Here is a 19,786-nt window from a genome sequence, read left to right on the forward strand (position 1 = left end):
TAAGTGTCTAACAGCGATGTTGCTTCTTCTTTGTTTAATGATAGAATGTATATTTCCAGTCTCACTGTTGGAAACTGGATTAGCTCCTTTAGCCAGTCTCTGAAAGAAATACATAGCAGTGTATCTTGGCTGGATTTCATGACATTTACCATGAAGGTGCTGGGAAAAATATGGCACTTTCACAAGACCTTGTAAATCTTAACTTCTGAAGAAGTATAAAGGTGACTAACTCCCTTTCCAAATGTTAACACTGTTTCTTGGGGTCTTACTTGAATGTTTGTGATATACTTTGGTCAAAACACAAAAATCAACAGTTCTTACCCTGTCTAAACATTCATTCATTCATTATCTGTAAGCGCTTATCCAGTTCACGGTCGTGATGGGTCCAGAGTCTACTTGGAATAATTGGGTGCAAGGCAGGAACACACCCTGGACGGGGAGCCAGTCCTTCACAGGGCAACACACACTCACACCTATGGACACTTTTTGAGTCTCCAATCCACCTACCAACGTGTGTTTTTGGACCATGGGAATAAACCGGAGCACCCAGAGGAAACCCACGCGGACACGGGGAGAACACCCCTGTCTGAACATCCCTGTTCTTAACAGCCAGTTTTAGCTCCTGTTCCTTTAAATGATATCGAGCCACAAACAGCTCACCCCAAGCAAGCAGCAGCAGCAAGTGAGACACAGAAGCTTGATTTTAGCTGGTTAAGTTTGATTCTCATACTTCTCAGCTCTCATTTTTGCTAGTTCCTCGTTTCCACACTGTTGTTGTGTCTGCTTCACATAGTACCCTGCCTAAGTGCAAGTAGCATTCTTTGTGCTTATGTTTCTCTGTGTATCTCTTATAACAAAACCACATAAGCACTTGCATCTGGCCTCTTCACCTGCCTCACATTTACTACAGGTCAAGCTCACAGCAATCAAGATTTACACTGAAGTAACCAGACGATGATATTGTATATTGTGTCCTATTCCACATGTACTTTTAAAATACTTGTATTAGATGATTTGTATTAGATCAGTGATTCTCACACTGTGGTGGTACACCAGATGACACATGACAATTACTGAATAACTGAAAATCAAAAATAACACAATCTGTTGTAGATTTCTCATAAATCTGTTGAAATAAAATGTATTTGTGTTTGTAATTAAGAAGAAAATAACAAAAAAAACAACAACAAAACAACGTGGCCCAATATCAACTTAAACAATCAGTGCACTTCCACAATAAAGAATACTGCCATCCCAGTTTCCAAATCCCAATAAATCTTACAGTGCTTTTTGGAACAAGTAAGCAATGCAGAATTAGTGAAGAACGTTGTTTGCGATTTGCGGAATAGACCAAGACCAAGTACCGTAACAAATGGACACTGAGCCGTGTCTGTGTTTAAAGCTCACTGATCTAGTCCCTTCCACTGCTTGACTAGGCTCCGCCCTTTCACTAAAATGGTAAGTGGTAAATGCATTTTATCACTGTCCTAAGAAAATCATGTATCTCCATTTCTGTGGATTTTTAGGTTACTACATCTTTTGAACACAGAAGCTGTCCTTCACATTGTGTGAAAATGTTATGATGAATGGACCAATAGAAATGCTCCAAAATTACTTGGAATAAAATCCTTCCACTTAAAGTTAAGGATTTTTGTTTTGTTTTATTTTTTTCAGTTCTTCTGGTAAGTTACTTTTTTGGACAGTGACAATATGTATGCCTACAGCGTACAGAATTTGTGTGTGCATTTCTGTGATATGACTTATAGGTGGTACTAAAAACATTTGAGAACCACTATGTTGGCTGTATTTGTCCCATCTAAGTTAACAAACTACTTTAAGTAAGGAAAGGAGGGTAAGGAGAGTTTTAGGGCACACTCATCTTATGATTTCAGAAAAGTTGTGAAAATGTAGGTAATAAATGAGTACACACTGCACACAATTACACATATAACATTACAAATTTCTTTTAGATGCAAGTCGTATTGCCCAGCTCCCTCTGATTAAGTGAGTATGTGTTGCTATGGTAACGTGAACACCACATCTGTTCTCTTACAGCACCTGTCCATCTCCAACGGGAACATCCAGGTGGATGCGTCTTTCATGCAAACCTTGTGGAACGTCCACCCCACCTGTTCAGGCAGCAATGTGGAGGAAGGTGCAGTAAGCTTATGTTTATATTTATCCTTTTACAGACATTATACATTCAGACAGACTCCACATGGGTTTTTCAGCAGACAAGAAAGTAAATTCAAGTCTGCTGGAATGCAGAGTCAATTCCATTCCATTGGTTTCCTTAGTGGTTTCGAATCCTAGTAGTGGTCCATTTCTTCAAGTATAACTGGGGCTAAAGAAGTCTATGTTTTGAAGCTTTAGCTTAGAAAAAAAAGGATGCAACAAAAGGAGAAAAGAATTGTAAAATCGGGATGTAATGGGAGGTTCCACTGCATATACTTTATAATTTACTCAGAACTGAAGAAGTGATTTCAGTCTTTTTGTTAGAGTCATTGTTTTAATCAGCTGCAATGCATTTACTTGAGAATGAAAGCAACACCTATGACAAACTTAAATAGATGGCATCCTCAACGTATCTAAAATAAAATTTTATTGGTAAATCAGTTACATCTTATTACCTTTCTTGCCATGAACATGGCCCTATGCGCAGATATGGCGTAAAATACTATCTAACTAAGTAACTTAAATATGAACTGAGTTAATCGTCCCACTTTTGCCTAATACTGGATAGACTGATGAATTCCTTCTCTGATTAGCAGTCTTCACATTTGTCCTCTAGGATATCTCCTTGGCGGTCATGTGATGCGTTTGTTTCATGGTCATGATGAGGTTCTGACCATTCCAGGCTCAGACCAGAGCGAAGAGCAGCAGAGGTAAGACTACCTGGTTGATCTGATTTATAAGAGAATATCCTACAATAAATAAGTAAAGAAGCTCAGTTGTTTAGTTTGGAAGTATTCTAAAATAATTAGTAGTTAATTTAGCTGGCCTTTCTCTGCACTGAAGCCAAATATTAATAATAGGCAGCGTCAGCCGATAAGTATTGTAAACATGGATGAAATATTCAAAATCTGAATCTTCCTCCAGTGTGTCATATCAGCAGCTTGAAACAAATACGATTTTGAAGCAAGGAAACAACAGAACAGTGTTGTGTTTGATTATGTATCAAATATACTCCTTTCACACATGCACAGTAACTGGAGAATACCCAGAGGAGCTGTATGTGTGAGCGCAAACCCCCGTAACATCCGCCCCGGACTTTACGCAGACTTTATCCCTCCAGCCCCCCCTAGTAAAGACTGTGGGTAAAGGCTGATTCAGCACAGAGTTTCTCGAGCAGGCTTTGCCTCTGCCTAAAGGATACAGAGCATTTCCAGCTGCGAGAAAGTGCCTAACACAGAAAATAAGGTCTGAATCTGAAAACAAAAACTGCAACAGAAAAATATAAGACTTCAAATATCAAAATATACAAAATGAACGATTTATTCAAAATAATTCCAGAATTTACCACAGTGCAGTCTCTGAATACAGAATGAATTTAAATGTACTAGTATATATCTGGTAGCTTTTGTAATATTGTCCAGCAGCTAAAAGAGCTCATTTACTACTGGATAAGACAGTGGTTCAAAACCCCTTATATCCTTCCTGAAATCTCTTGGCTTGACGTGTTTTGAACAGACTCCATTGTTTGTCAAATGATGTGTTTATTGCAGTTTGGATCATTCCTGAAAGTAAGGATCGATCTTAATGAATTTCACTGAACACGTTTTAAGGCTAAGGAAAATGCAGGAGATTTTCAGGGTGCAGCCTCAGCCAAGTTGTGCGCACACAGCCATGTGAACTGTGCAGTGGGACTGTGGAAGATGTCGGAACCATGTTGGATATTTATTTAGACTCAATGCTTGGGCAAAACATTTTGAGAATGGAGCCTCAGCCCAACATCCAAAATTAATCTTAGTTTTTGCCACGTTATCAATAATCTGAACACATGGATTATATAGAGGGCCATCATGACAATTTTTGTTGATTATTGGGTGAAGGAGTGATTTGATATTTCTCCAGGCCACTCCTTTTTTTTGTTTTTATATCATCATAAAATGCTTAATTTTATGTAAGAATATTTGTTGCCGTTTATAATCCCATTACACCCGGTAATGAGCCTTTATACAGGACAAGAGTAGAGCAGTGACTGTTAGGAAATCTGTAGTCCTGCTACTCTGTGTGTGTGTGTGTGTGTGTGTGTGTGTGTGGCCCAGCCCAGCTGAAGTGGGTCGAGGCCACAGTTGAAGCAGAACCTCCCTTGAGCCATTGAAGATCTGATACGACCCTCCATCTTTCTCCTAGTCGCCGGAGCCTATTTTTAGCCGAGCTGTGTGACGCACGGTTTGTGGGATTAGACACTGGTTGCCAGCTTTGGCTTGAGCCGCTTTTGTCGGCCCTTTGAAATTTAATTGAGGGTTTGTTTGGGTGAAAGCCTTCCGCGTTTTCCGCAAGATCTCCAAATGTGTCACCAAGAGGGCCATGCCAAAATGGATTTCAGATTTTCTGACAACCCAGTTCCCCAAATTAGTGACGATGCAAGTCTGCTCATCAGTGTGTTACATTTGCTTATTTCTGCTATATGTAAAATCCATAAAGTTTTAATGGTGTTTATTTCCACCTTAACTGTTCATGCTACACAGAGCTCAGAAGCAGTAACTCAGAGTATCTGAGTATCTATCTTTGTAGTGTACCTTCAGTGTGTTATGACAGCAGAAATGAATAATTATTCCAAGAACCATCCTCTAAACTTTTAATTTTAATGACTCAGGGCTCCACTCTGAGAGTAATACATTCATTCTGATGAAGCACATTTTGCCCACTCTTATGTCTATAATTTATTTATTTACTCAGGGAAATATAGATTTAAAGTCACATTAGTAAATAAATCCATCATGCAGTTACTTGTGTGTGTGAGTGTTATCTGGATTATGAACACCCACCCACCATCTGCACTCACTGTCCATTTTATTAGCTATACTGACCAGACTGTAGTCCATCCGTTTCTTTGCATACTTTCTTATCCCCATTTCACCCTGTTCTTTAGTGGCCAGGACCTCCACAGAGCAGGAATGATTTGGGCAGTGTATCATTCTCATCGTTTCAGTGACACAAACATGGTGGAGGTGTGTCCGTGTGTGCTGTGGTAGTACAAGTGGATCAGACACAGCAGTGCTGCTGAAGTTTTAAATCCCTCAGTGTCCCTGCCGTGCTGAGAATTGTCCACCACCCAAATAAAAACTACTCTGTGGTGGTCTTGTAGGGGCTCTGAACATTGAAGGGCAGGGTGAAATTGGGATAAGAAAGTACGCAGAGAAAAAGGTCGACTGCAGTCTGGACTTGTAGAACTACAGAGGTTGGACAATGAAACTGAAACACCTGGTTTTAGACAATAATTTATTAGTATGGTGTATACAGCGTCATTTCGTCTTGGGAATGACATACACAAGTCCTTCACAGTGGTCAGAGGGATTTTAAGCCATTCTTCTTGCAGGATAGTGGCCAGGTCACTACGTGATGCTGGTGGAGGAAAACGTTTCCTGACTCGCTCCTCCAAAACACCCCAAAGTGGCTCAATAATATTTAGATCTGGTGACTGTGCAGGCTATGGGAGATGTTCAACTTCACTTTCATGTTCATCAAACCAATCTTTCACCAGTCTTGCTGTGGGTATTGGTGCATTGCCATCCTGATACACGGCACCGCCTTCAGGATACAATGTTTGAACCATTGGATGCACATGGTCTTACTGGTGCAATGTGCAATTAATGAAGATTGGCCACCAGGCTGGTCCAATTTAGCCATGAAACCTCCCACACTGAAATGACAGGTGTTTCACTTTCATTGTCTAACCCCTGTATATCTATCGTTACACTTATATAGTGCCTTTCTAGACACTTTACAATCCACACTGCTCAGAACGCTCAGAACACTCAATCCACACACACACACTGGCGAGAAGCGGCAGCCAAACACGCACAGTGTACTCTCGACAAGGAACGACCGTCCACCTGGAGGACTGCATCAGGCACTAGGGTTTCACCCAGTGCCAATCCATATATGGGCACACACACATTCACTTACACATACAGACATTCATTCACATGCACACTCATTCACTCGCACACCAGGACAGTTATTTCAGAAGCCAATTCACCTACCTTCCATGTTTTTGGACTGTGGGAGGAAACCCACGCAAACACGGGGAGAACATGGAAACTCCACCCAGATGGGACGTGCTGCCCAATATATATACAATGTATACACACACACACACACACACACACACACACACAAAGGGTCATGTTAACCTATATGCGTATATTTATGGTGCCATCAGTGGATAATTGCTGTTAATTTATTTAGTTTTAATGTTGTTTCCTTGACAACACTGATAATAAATATATAAAATAAAAATATTTGTAAAAAATCGATTAAAACCGCTGTCCTAGTATTACATAACATTTTAAATGGTTCACACACCAGCGCCAACAAAGTGCATTGATGCATTGTGGTGCTCAGCACATCAGCACGCCACGGTTTATTTCACCACTACATTAAAGCCATACTGAGACACAGAAAGACAGAGTACATCATGTGGCTTGAAATGTACAAAGTCTAGCCTTCTTCAACTCTCTAAAATGATACCACAACACAATGTTTGTATGTATCTTTTAGTTAGAATACAGCAAGTATGTGATACAGTCACTAACGGATGATCCTTTTAATTAATAAACCGATAAAGGAAAAGAGTTAGAAGCAAATTTACTGGTTTAAATCTTCAAACCAAATTGAAGCTGCATGGGGCATCTGTTGTGCAGCGAAATTACATCTTTTAGGTCCTTTTAGGCCTCCATGCATCCGCACACACCCACAGATGCTCAATCTAGAGTGAGACTTGGAGATTTGAAGACCAAATCCCTGGACATCCCGTTTTCAGTTTGGTAGTAAGTGAGGCCACTGCTATTAGAGAATGCTACAGCCATGAACACAACTGTTGTTAGGTAGGTGGTACATGTCAAAATAACATTCGCATGAATGGCAGGACCCAAGGTTAGACTGTAGAACATTGTGCAGTGTACCACACAAAGAAAACATGATTTTTCAGACCAGGTTTACTTCTTTTACTTTCCCCATGGTCCGGTTCTAATGCTCATGTGCTCAATGTAGATGCTTTCAGCAGTGGTCATGGACGGTCTGTGGCTACACAATCCTTCCACAATGAGATTCAGTGGACATTCCCTGTGTCCTTAGACACCTTTCTATCAGAGCCAGCAGGTTTTTATATTTTACAAAAGATTCTTCTGTAGGACCAGATCTGACAACTAGTGGCAGATAGATGTATTTACATATAATGTAACACAGCTTACAAAAATACAAACCAAATAGTGTGTGTGTGTTTGTGTGTTGTTGCCTATAATACAGAGAATGCCCTGTGTTTTTGAGCTGGTAAATAAAGTCGTCTGCTCGCACCATGTCATTAATCTTCAGATCCATTATAGCACACAACACAGCTTTCCCGAAGTATATGCACTGCCCTGATCAAATTTAGAGTGCAGTGTTATTGTAAGTACCCTAAGTTACCGATAGCCTCTCGCAGCTTCAAATGAGCTGATTCAAGATCATTATGCTAAGATCGTAAAGCGGCTACACTTGCTTAGTACTGCAAGAAGATGCTTCATTACAAAGGCTTTATTATTGCTATGGGGATTGAGATGAAAACAAGGTATTAATATGGTTCTGTTTTTCTGTTTTTTAGAATAGTGAACTATGAGACAGGGAAAGTAGGAGCCAAGGCCAGGTCTCTGTGGAGACTGGAGCCTCTACGAATCAGGTTTGTGTTTCTCACCTCACGATGAATAAGCATGCTTTTTGTTTTGATGCGTCCAGAGTAAAGTTGCCAACACTTTATTTTAATCCTGCTAGCTAATGATGGCATAGCCATGCTATAAACAAATCATTGTGTCTGTTGCCATGTGTAATGTTAAATATACTGGTCATTTTGATTAGCGTGTGTGATGTCACAATTGTTTATGTCAAATTTTTTTAATCTAGTTTGTCAAATTGACATCAAAACACTGACATGTCATGCATATAATATTATACATTTGGGTGTCATTTGTCAAATGACATGTTTTGTTGTGTTTCATAGCAAAAATAAACCCACATGTTCCACAGTCAACAGTTACAGATTATTTGCTGAATTTTAAGTCAACACTGAAACAGGAAGCTCATTACATTTTATTTCCATAATGTGGCGTATATCTGAGTGAAACAGAACAATTCTGCAGGAAATAATATGGACATTGTATTTATTGAAATATGATTATATGGTAAAAAGCTGGTGTTTGAAGTGTTCAACATATTTTCCTGAATCAGTTCTTTTAAACTATTTGTTTAAATGTATCAGATATATGATTCAACTGTATAATATATGTAACAATACAGTTTTTGTAAAATTAACCAAATGTTGTGTTATAGTTCACTAGCTCTGTGGTCTGTTTGCCTGCTGGAAAAAAAGTGTTCGTACCCAGCCCTTTCTCTGCAAAAGTGAAAAACAAATTGACCCAGGCTGAGAAACACAAAACAAAATGGAGCTTCTGCTATAGTTGTTCTCTAGAATTGTATACAGTGCCTTTTTAAGTAGAGACCAAATACATAAGGATTACAAAGGCTTGTTTGATCACATTTATGGTTTTAAATTCTATACAATATAACTTATATATATATATTTATATAAATACATTGAAATGTTATTAATAAAATATTTCCTGAACATTACTGTGAGTCTGTGCATTATGTCTTCACGTGTGTGTATTTGTGTATATACAGTTGGTGTGGAAGTCACATCCGCTGGGTTCAGCCTTTCCGCCTGCGTCACCTCACAACTGGTCACTATCTGGCGCTAATGGAGGACAGCGGGCTGGTCCTACAGGAGAGAGAGAAATCAGACACAGCCTCCACAGCCTTCTGCTTCAGAGCCTCTAAGGTTTTAACCATCGCATCTCAAATATAGGGCAAAACGATGGGGATGATTTCTGCAGTTCATTCCAAATACCTGACCACCCCCCAACCACCTGCAAGCGTCCTTACAGCAAAACAGCTCTAGTCCAAAATGGCCAGTGTTTTGTCTGCTTTAACACAATAGCTTCAGCTCAGTAAGGGGTTAATAAGGTGCTGATCAGGAAAAATGTACAGAGCAGTGTTCCATTTCTGCAAAACACTGTCTTTGAGCTTTTTAATGCTTAAAGAATCTGAATTAATCACATCAGCCATTAACCCCTCAGAATCTGCAGTTATATTAAGTGATATCCAATGCCACTGATATTTGTATTGATTTTGATTTATTTTATTTTTTTGCTGGTGTGACACTTCAGTTACATTATAAACATTGCATCAAACTGATGAAGGGAATTCAATGTTTGGTGTACTTGTTTTGGGGGAAGGAAAAATCATGTTTACTGTTTCGGCCTTCCCTTTCTGATAATTTGACATCATAACAGATGAGGTACAGACTTGAACCCATCTGCTGTGAATGTAACTAAAGACATTGACAGCTATATCTTGCAAAATAATTGTGTAACTGCATTTAAAAGGTAGATGGCCAAAGTAACTTGACTTCTGAGAGGTAAGAGCTCTCCACCTGATGCATGGGTATTAAGTGTATTAGTGTGACTTATTACCAAGCTGACGGGGATGTGTCAGGGAGGTTAATCAAACAGAACACTTTAAGTATTATTACTCCCATCTGCTCAGGTTAGTAATCTTCATTAGAATGGCTCTTAATAGGCATTTGAAGCAGAAACTGATCTATTGAGGGTTTGTTTTGTCCAGGAGGCTCCCATACATACAGCATTGTGTTGGCATTTTACTGTGAATTCAACAATCATAGCATGTCAATTACGATTCAGCAGTCCTGCATCCGAATACCAGTACACCAGTGTCTTAACTGCTGCTCTGTCTCTTCTGCTTCTCTTTTTATCTGTTTCTCTCTGCCTCTTTCTCTCCATGTCCCTACATCCTCGCTCTCTCTTCTTCTCTCTGTATCTGTTTCTCTCTCTGTCTGCCTCAATTATGCCTCTGTGTGCGACTCATGTAATTAGGAGTCATCTCAGAGAGAGGGAGGTCAGCCATTCTGCAGTTCTTGACCGGCTCGATCTGAATCTCTTAACTCCTTTTCAGACTGCTCTGCTCAAACCCAGCTCGCCCCACACCTGATGCTTGCCGTAATTAATCATACCTCCAGATTAAAGCTGCTAGTGGTTAGGGGAAACTTGTTGCAATTTGGAAACTAAGTACTTAAATGCACATTTACATAGTGCATTACCTTTAGCTTTGCCATACATGCTGTATCTATATGTAGTCATAAGTAGTATGGGTGCTCCTGGACAATCTCCATATCTTCTTGAATATCTCAGTCAAAATAACTATGCATCCTCAACAGATAAGGCAACAAGGTATAGAGGATACTATAACTTTTTAATAGGATTGAATACAAATCTTGAAAATAATCTAGCGTCCATATGTCTGTACACGGCAGGGAGTCAGATGCTGCACTGCAGTCTGAATTCTGAACCTGCGATGTCTAAAGTGGCTTACCACTGCGTGTAGCTATGTAGTTTACTTCATTTTTAAAGTTCACAGTGAGTCAGACTGATTCTTAAACCACATTAACAAGTCTATAATTAAGACATGGGTGCAGTGTAAGCTCACTGACAATTGTTTTTGGGAAGTCTGTTTGTAAGAGGTGTGGGTTTTGGAGATTGGAGATTGAATTTTGTTTGTCTTTGGAGAATTGTGTGCAATTTGGTTTTGGTAAATAATTCCTTTAACCAGTGATATTATTTCTCACCTCCCCTTCCCACCACACTTTCAGTGAGAGAAAGGGCTTAGCTAGCTTAGGAAACTTTGTGCTAAATATTCAGAGAAGTGTAACTCTGCAGACCGGACTATAACCTCCCGCTTGTAGGCATCCACCTACTCACTGGTCTCTGGCCTGTATTCCCCACCCACATGCTGGTCTCAGAGATATATATTTGAATATTCTATAAAGGTGCACTATCTAACACCAAAGGTCAGGCAAGAGGCTGTACTAGAGCAGCAGCTTCTCAGATCCAAACAAACGCTTCTTATTAAGCAATGTATTTTGTTTCAGTCACCCGGCACCTCTTCCTTTTTTCAGTCAGAGCATGGAGCCAATGTGGAAAAATAATAGGTCTCTCCTGTCCTGTGCTGTGTAACTGGGGAACCAGACTGTGCAGCAGTATGTCAGGATGCTCTCGATGGTGGCTCCATAAAAGTTCACCAGCAGGTGTTGAGGGAGGTGGGAGTGCTTCAGCTTCCTGAGGAAGTAGAGTCACTGTTGTGCCTTCCCCACTAGGTGTTGGGTGTTGAAGGCCCATGTGAGGTCAGCAGAGATGTGTACTCCAAGGAACTGGAAGTGCTCCACTCTCTCAACCTCCACTCCATTGATGAGGAGGGCCGTTGTCTCTGTGCGGGTGAATCTTCTGAAATCCACGACCATCTCCTTGGTTTTTTTGGGTTCAGTTTCAGGTTGTTGTTCTTACACCATGCTGTCAAGTGCCGGACCTCCTCCCTGTAGGCTGACTCATTGTTGTTCATAATCAGTCCTACAATGGTGGAGTAATCAGCAAACTTGATGATTTTGTTGGAGGTGTGAATGGGGGAGCAGTTGTATGTAAAGAGTGAGTAGAGGAGGGGGCTGAGGACACATCCCTGTGGGGTGCCTGTGTTCAAGATGAGAGTTGAGGATGTGCGGTCTCCCATCCTGACGTATTAGGGTCTGTTGCTCAGGAAGTCCAATATCCATGGGCATATTGAACTGCCTAGGCCCAGATCGTCCAGTTTTTTGACCAGGTTTTGTGGAATGACTGTATTAAAAGCTGAACTAAAATAATCCACAGAGCAATGGTAAAAGTTTATTTTGGGGCCGCATTTAAGGTGGAAAGGGAAATCCGAGTATGAAACTGACCTTGGCTTCATGTCCAGTGATGCTTCATTTAGCACCTCATTATACAGCTTCTTATTTTTCCTGTTCCATCTTAAGTGGTGCTGCTTTTACACTCTGTGTTTTAACTCTGAGAAAGCCGCATGGAAATTAAACTCTGTAAATGCCCTGAATCAAAAAGGGACAAAACAAAATTCTGCAAGCCTCTTTTTTGTTTGTTTGTTTTTTGGTGAAGGAATATATAGATGGTTGCCTTCTCCTGAATATTTCACAATACATTCTGCTGTCTTGCATACACAAAACTCTGTGGGTGTTTTGTGTACGTCTTGTCTCTTGGGGAAAGTAAAACAAACATGTGGAAGGCCCAAGTTTCTACAGGTCAGGACTAACATGCACAAGCGGCCATCTCGTCCTTGAAAAAAAGGGGCATAGGACAATACAACACAGCGGGTGTCTGGCTTCTTATTTTGGCTCAGGATTCATTTTCTCCACTATTACTTTATGTTATAATTGCTCATATAAATATTTAAAATGTTGGATAGTGCACCTTCAAGATTGTGTGGTAGGATTGGCTGCCTTCAAGTGACAGTATTTGTTGCAATACAGTTTGAATCCTAATAGTATTATTTATCTCACAGCAGAGATGTCCTGGAGAACTACAGATATTTCCACCTCTGTCTGGCATCTCTGTCCACAGTCTGGCTTCCACAATAATGAATGCAGAAATGACTCATCAAATGATTGTTTCTGGGGCCAAATCTGGTTTGATATGAGCTGCATTATCATAAGCACGTCTAATGTTTTTGGTCATTACACCTCTCAGGAAAAACTGGAGTCAAGCCCGAAGCGTGATATTGAGGGCATGGGAGTGGCTGAGATTAAGTATGGGGACTCGCTCTGCTTCGTCATGCACATGGCCACGGGCTTGTGGCTCTCTTACCAGGCACCCGATGTCAAATCAACTCGTCTGGGGCCTCTCAAGAGACGAGTGAGTCACTTCTGTCTACACTTTCCAAAAATATTAAATTGTGTTGTCACTGGTCTATGCATCTTTTGTGCCTTTAGTTAGAAACATAATTCAATCATACTCCATTGCAATCATACTCCTTCTTTTACTTTTCTGTTTCCGTCATTTTGAAGCACCTTGTATACACCAATCACCTCCTTCCCTGTATCTGCACTTATTGTCCGTCCTCTCAGCACTTTGTAGTTCTACAATCACAGACTGTAATCCTTCTGTTGCTCTGCATATTTTGTCTGCCCCCTTTCACCCTTTTTTTTCAATGGTCAGGACCCCCCATGAGACCACAGAGAGCAGGTATGATCTGGTTGGTGGATCATTTCCATTGCTGCAGTGACACTGATGTGGTGGTGGTGTATTAGTGTGTTGTGCTGGTACGAGTGGATCAGACACAGCAGTGCTACTGGAGTTTTTAAACAGAGTGTCACTGCTGGACTGAGAATAGTCCACTAACCCAAAATATCCAGCCTACATCTTCCTGTGGGCAACGTCCAGTGACCTCTGAAGGATTAATATGACCAACACAAACTGTGCATCAGAAGATGAGAAGGATCTCATGAAAAGCAACATATGTGTATTTTTGAATTTAATATACTTCATTGTCCCATTTAAGATTCACTGAGTTTGTACACTGTGTCCAAGAGTAAATCATTGAATTTGGCTATTTTTAGAAGCACTCAATATGGACAGAGACTTTCAGTTGTGCACACACAGTATGTGATATGAAATCTTGACGGATACCCTTGAAATTAAATGGGACACTCTGAAGCATCTGTAGGGCTGTTTAAGATCAATATCCAATGCTAAGTGTTGGCTAGAGGTGTACAAAGCCCCCCAGCCTTGGGCTGTGGACCAGTTGAACTCATCAGTACACAACCTCATTAATGCTCTTATGGCTTATTGCCATCAGATTCTTATAGAAACGTTCCAATATATAGTGTAAACTCATCTCGGAAGACATTACTGCAGCAAAGGGGACAAAGCTTTAATGAGCACTCTTAAATTCGGACAAAATGTGGGATGAGCACAGTTTGGACATATTATTTTTCTTGTAAAGTGCTTTATTACTTTATAACTATATAACCTTATCAAACAGTGTGTTTCACACAGGAATAATCACTTCATATTAAAATTACATCATCACAGTGGATGTATTTAAATAAATAAATGAATCTCATAAGAAACTCTCTCTTTCTCTCTGGTCATTCTCTTGCAGGCGTGCCTCCATGCAGAAGGACATATGGACGATGGATTTACCCTCCAGCGCTGTCAGCATGAGGAGTCTCGCGCAGCTCGCATCATTCGCAACACCACCAGACTCTTCAGCTGCTTTATCAGGTACCACTGGCCAGCTTCACAGCCCAACCTTAAATTAGGGATGCAAAAGTTTGTTCAAATTGTTTGGTTGTTATATTCAACAAAAATAGAATGTTATGCTCTAAAATAAGCAAAAAAAAAATTCCCTGTAGAAGATATCTGCTTATTGAGAAACTGATGTTTCTCAGTGCAGTGTGCTGGTGCTCTCAGCCACCATGACACACACACACACACACACACACACACACACACACACACAGGCTGACAGCAGTTCCTCTATTTGTGTGATCGTTGAGAAACATCAGTGGATGTCCCTCCGGAGATTGCGGTGTTTAATACCCATTAAACGCTTCTAAATCAAAGGCTTTAATCATTCTCTTTATGACTGGGACATTATTTAGTCCCCAGGTTTCCTGCCTCACTTGGTGACTTGGTGTGTGAAGCTGTGTGTGTTAGTGTGTGTGTTACTGGGGGTCTGGCTGTGTGTATGCTTTTTTGTGTGTACGTCTGTGTATATGTTCACTCATGATTTATTCTGAGAGCGGAAGCGCCGTGTCATGCTCAGCCAATCCACAATAAGAGAGCAGCAGAACATCACACACACACACACACACACACAATTCCAGCTATATATAGCAGATGAATCATGATCAGTTGTGCATGGATGAACATGGCCACGGTTATGACAGAGTTCACTATTGGCAAAGGTTTGTTTGTTTATTTGTATGCATTTATTTATTTAAATAAAGTGAATTTTCTTGGCTGAGGAGGAATTATACTTATATGTAGAGTCACCTGGAAGCCAGTGAATCTTGAATTCTACTCATTGCTCTTTTAGCCCTGTTCCACCAGTGGTCATGAACCTGATTTGGAACTTAATTGGATTTTTGTTTCCAGAAACATAAATTAATCCTTCACCCAGAAAAGTTGGTTCCCAGCAGGAACCGAAGAAGAGTAGGTTCTTAAGCGTGAACCGTGATGCTGTCTGTGGGTTTGTTAAGCTAAAGAAGCTCTGGAAAGTTCACAGAGCCTTAAATAAAATCATTATCTCACACTAGAGCTGGGTGGGGTCATTTTGAGCCTGTTATATAAAAAAATAAAAGGAAATAAATCAGGATATTTCTGTTTGTGCGTTTTTTGTGCAGTGTTCAGCAGGACACAATGCACACTGGTTACTTTATTCGCTGTTCTCACTGTTCACAAACTCAGTAGGACAGCACAGAACTCTGCAAAAATATCACTATGATCTAAACCCACTGTAAAAATTGGATAAACCATGTCTCTGTCCAGGTTGATTGGCGACTCAAAAGTGACCGTAGGTGTGAGTGAATGTATGAGTGTGTGTGTGTTGCCTGTGAAGGACTGGCGCCCCCTCCAGGGTGTATTCTCGCCTTGTGCCCAATGATTCCAGGTAGGCTCGTGACCCTGAATTGGATAAGCGGTTACAGATAATGGATGGATGTCTCTGTCCTTACTCTATTCATTTATCTATGGCTCTGGTGCTAAATTCAGCCACTGATTTATAATCTGTAGAGCAGTGGTCACCAACATTTTTATGTGCGAGATCACCTTTTGAAATCTAAACAAATGAAAGATCTACCAGCATAAATACCAGGTTTAGACTACTTTAAAAATACAAAAAAACCTTTCTCATAGAGAGGTATCTCATAGTCTCCAATAACATAAAATGAAGCTGTTTACTTCATTGACGTACAGCTGAGTGTTGTCTGTGATGTTACTCAGTGCTTGAGGCTGTACACTGTCTGCGAGTTCTAAACAGGTGTTCTGACAAACTGTGCATGTTCTTACCCACAATTTTAATGGTTTTTTTTTATTGTTTATCATTGGAAATCTGTTTATCTCTGGTGCATTTCACAATCTTAGCTTATTGTTATTTGTTTTCCAGAAATGCTGTACATTCTGAATCAAACGTGCAAAAAATTATAAATATATATTCATTCATTCATTTCATTCATTATCTGTAACCGCTTATCCAAGTCAGAGTCGTGGTGGGTCCAGAGCCTACCTGGAATCATTGGGCGCAAGGCAGGAATACACCCTGTGTGTCCTTCACAGGGCAGCACAGACACACATTCACTCACACCTACGGACACTTTTGAGTCGCCAGTCCACCTACCAGCATGTGTTTTTGGACTGTGGGAGGAAACCGGAGCACCCGGAGAAAACCCACGCAGACACGGGGAGAACACACCAACCTCCAGGTCCCTGGAGCTGTGTGACTGCGACACTACCTGCTGCGCCACCGTGCCGCCCCTATAAATATATAGCGCTAAACAATTTATTATTAAAGTAAGTACCTTGTCTTTATCTCCATACAGGGATTTAGGCTGTGCTTATCTCCTGCTTATAGTTGGGAGCATTTTCTGATATGCTTCTTTTAAGTTGACAAAATATCCTACCTACTGTTTGTAGGCGGCTGTACGTATAAAAGTACGCCATGGCCGCACATTTCAACAAGGTAGCACAACTCGAAAGAACACCGGGGTGTAGTGTGACTCTTGCGTGTATTTTAATTTGTAATATGCATGAAATATTTGTATAATATCTCCCATTTTGAAACAGAAACTGTCAGAGATGCAAATTTAGCATGTCATATTTTGCGGAAACACAGACCCTGTGAGACCGCGGAGTGTTGTCCCTGCTTAACTAAAACTAGCGCGCAAACCACTGCGGATACAAAATGACACAACTATAGTGTGTGATACTTTAATGGTGATACTGAAGCAGCCATGATTAATTGTGATCAACTTGCATGGTCTTGGAGAACGATCTGTGGACCATGATCGACTGGTTGGTGACCACTGCTGTAGAGTATAATGTAGTGCATCATGGCTTGCACTCAAGAACATCTCCATTACACGTTTGATAACACCTTAACAGTGCAACATTCTACTGGATTCAGAGAACAAAAGTAGATGTTGTGTTTTGACTCTGTCCTGTGCTGTGTTTTCCTGTTTGTCCTCTTAGAGTTTGTTTTTCCAGCCGAGTGCTTTGTTTCACCATGCCCCCGTGTTCCTTTTATTACAGCCATAACATGTGCCTCTGTTTGATTTACAGGTGCTCTGTTTCTTTTTTTTGAAGCTGTGTTTGAAATGGCCCCTGACTCACTATTCCCTTCATTCCACACCGTGGGTCTGTCCCAAAGCCTAGTGAGCTGACTCAGTAGGCACTAATTATGCCGGCATCTGTTTAAGTAGGCAGTGTTCTAACCTACGTCTGTCTGTGATTATTGAGATGCTCTAGAGAGTGATTGTGTAACGGCTTGTTCCCGCCCACTGCATGTGACCGTTACCTACCTCAGTTGTTAGTGTCGCCTAAATGTGTCAGCATGGCAAATTCTGCCCTTCGCTTTTTTATCATGATTTTTATTTTTGCTCTAGAAGAAGCGTGCTCACGTTGCATCATGGAATTGCTTTAGTTGCTGAGGAATGGTTTGACGTCTTAAAATTCAGCCAGATTAAGGTATCTCAGTAGGCAGACTATTTAAGGTATCTAAGAATTAGGACAGCCTACGTGTAGGGAGCACCGGATTATGTAAAATGCTCTCTGTTTAGACAGCTCACTAGGTTTTGGGACATACCCTGTATAGTGCACAATTTCTACTATTTCAGACACTACCTCATGAATGAATGAATGAATGAATGAATGGTACAGTAGATGAATTGACTTGTCGTTCTACAGTGATTGTTTTACAGTGTCCTCTGTGCTGGTCTTAATTATATCTCTCCACTGTGTGAGCTTTTATTGGTGTGTGCTCCCCTTCCAGAGACCTGGACAGTCTGGCTGGGAAGAACCGTGTGATGATGCTTCTGCCCATCGAGGAGGTCCTCCAGACCCTCAATGACCTCATCACTTATTTCCAGTTGCCGGACGCTGAGCTGGAGCATGAGGAGAAGCAGATCAAGCTGCGCTCCCTCAAAAACCGCCAGAACCTCTTCAAGCAAGAGGTCAGTTTCCTCAGCTACCAAACTCTGATAAGACAACTCAAGGATCTCTCTCTCTCTCTCTCTCTCTCTCTGTGTTTTAAACCAATTTTATGTGTCAAAAAATATGTTTATGTTGTTCTTGTTATAGCTACACCAGGCTAGAAATAAAGGTCCACACAAAATGTTGTTCTTTTTCAAGTAGGAATAACACAAGTCATAATATGAGTTACAGTAAAGAAAGTTACAATATAATTTTTAGATTATACTTTTTATATTTAATTTTTATTTATTGCATCTAGTATCATATTGTCTATATTTCCCTTTCTATGTATATACTGTGTGTATGTGTGTGTATTAGTGCTGGGCGATATGACCAAAATTGTATATCACAGTATTTTTCAATATTAAATTGACTTCACTGTATGTGACGTTTTTATTTTATTTTATTTTTTATTTTGTGTAGAAAACTTTACCTTCGTTAATTTACAACATATTTAAACAAATAAGAGATATTTAGATATAAAGGAGCCAAGGCTGCTTGTCAGCGGTTGTATTGCACTGAAGAAGTCCCAAATATCTTCATTAAATAGCAATATTTTAACAAATAAATAAAAACTTCCTATACTAACTGCTCTAGAGTCCAGTGATTTCACTGGGCTTGGTGATGTAAGGCAGCTGCTCAGCCGTGGAAACCCATTCCATGAAGCTCTCTACTCACTGTTCTTGAGCGTATCTGAAGGCCACGTGAAGTTTGGAGGTCTGAAGGGATTGACTCTGAAGAAAGTTGATGACGTCTGCTGACACCATTTTTTTCATTTTACGTGGCCTACCACTTTGAGGTTTGAGGTTGCTGTCGTTCCCAATCTTTCCAGTTGGTTATAATACCACTGACAGTTGACTGTGGAATATTCAGTAGTGAGGAAATTTCACGACTGAACTTGTTGCATAAATGGCATCCTATCACAGTACCACGCTGGAATTCAGTTTCTGAGAGCGACCAATTCTTTCACAAATGTTTGTAGAAGCAGTCTGCATGCCTAGGTGCTTGGCTTTATACACATGGGGCCATGGATGTGATTGAAACACCTGAGATCAATGATTTGGATGAGTGAGTGAATACTTTTGACAATATAGTGTATGTACACTTTGCGATGGTGTATTTCTACCTTGCACTCAGTGATTCTAGGTAGGCTTGGACCTACCACAAACCTGATGAAGGATGAAGCAGTTACAGAAGATGACTGAATAAAAGAAAGAAAGAAAGAAAGAAAGAAAGAAACAGAAAGAAACAAAAAAGAAAAAAAAGAATGAATGAAAAATACCATTTTGACTGAAAATGAAATTGTACAGCAACTAATTTTTATCGTACAGTAAAACACAAATGACTCCAGATCATAAGGATTTACAGGAGCTGGAATTTCTCTTCATTTTGGTCCATTTCAGCTCAACTGCTGGAATTACATGTAATGGAGCAGGTTATGG

General features: G+C 40.4%; 1 protein-coding gene across 1 annotated transcript in view; it reads left to right on the forward strand.

Moving 5' to 3' along the window:
* Positions 1–19,786, forward strand: part of LOC136698520 (ryanodine receptor 3-like) — a 218,378-nt gene that overhangs the window by 61,464 nt on the left and 137,128 nt on the right. The window contains exons 7-13 of the mRNA XM_066673430.1: positions 2,056–2,155; positions 2,792–2,885; positions 7,811–7,885; positions 8,884–9,040; positions 12,843–13,007; positions 14,257–14,378; positions 18,145–18,325. Of these exons, the coding sequence (XP_066529527.1) occupies positions 2,056–2,155; positions 2,792–2,885; positions 7,811–7,885; positions 8,884–9,040; positions 12,843–13,007; positions 14,257–14,378; positions 18,145–18,325 (894 nt within the window). The remainder of the gene's footprint in view (positions 1–2,055; positions 2,156–2,791; positions 2,886–7,810; positions 7,886–8,883; positions 9,041–12,842; positions 13,008–14,256; positions 14,379–18,144; positions 18,326–19,786) is intronic.

The sequence above is a fragment of the Hoplias malabaricus genome, chromosome 1 (genome assembly GCF_029633855.1).
Source record: "Hoplias malabaricus isolate fHopMal1 chromosome 1, fHopMal1.hap1, whole genome shotgun sequence".
In the NCBI taxonomy this organism is placed as follows: domain Eukaryota; kingdom Metazoa; phylum Chordata; class Actinopteri; order Characiformes; family Erythrinidae; genus Hoplias; species Hoplias malabaricus.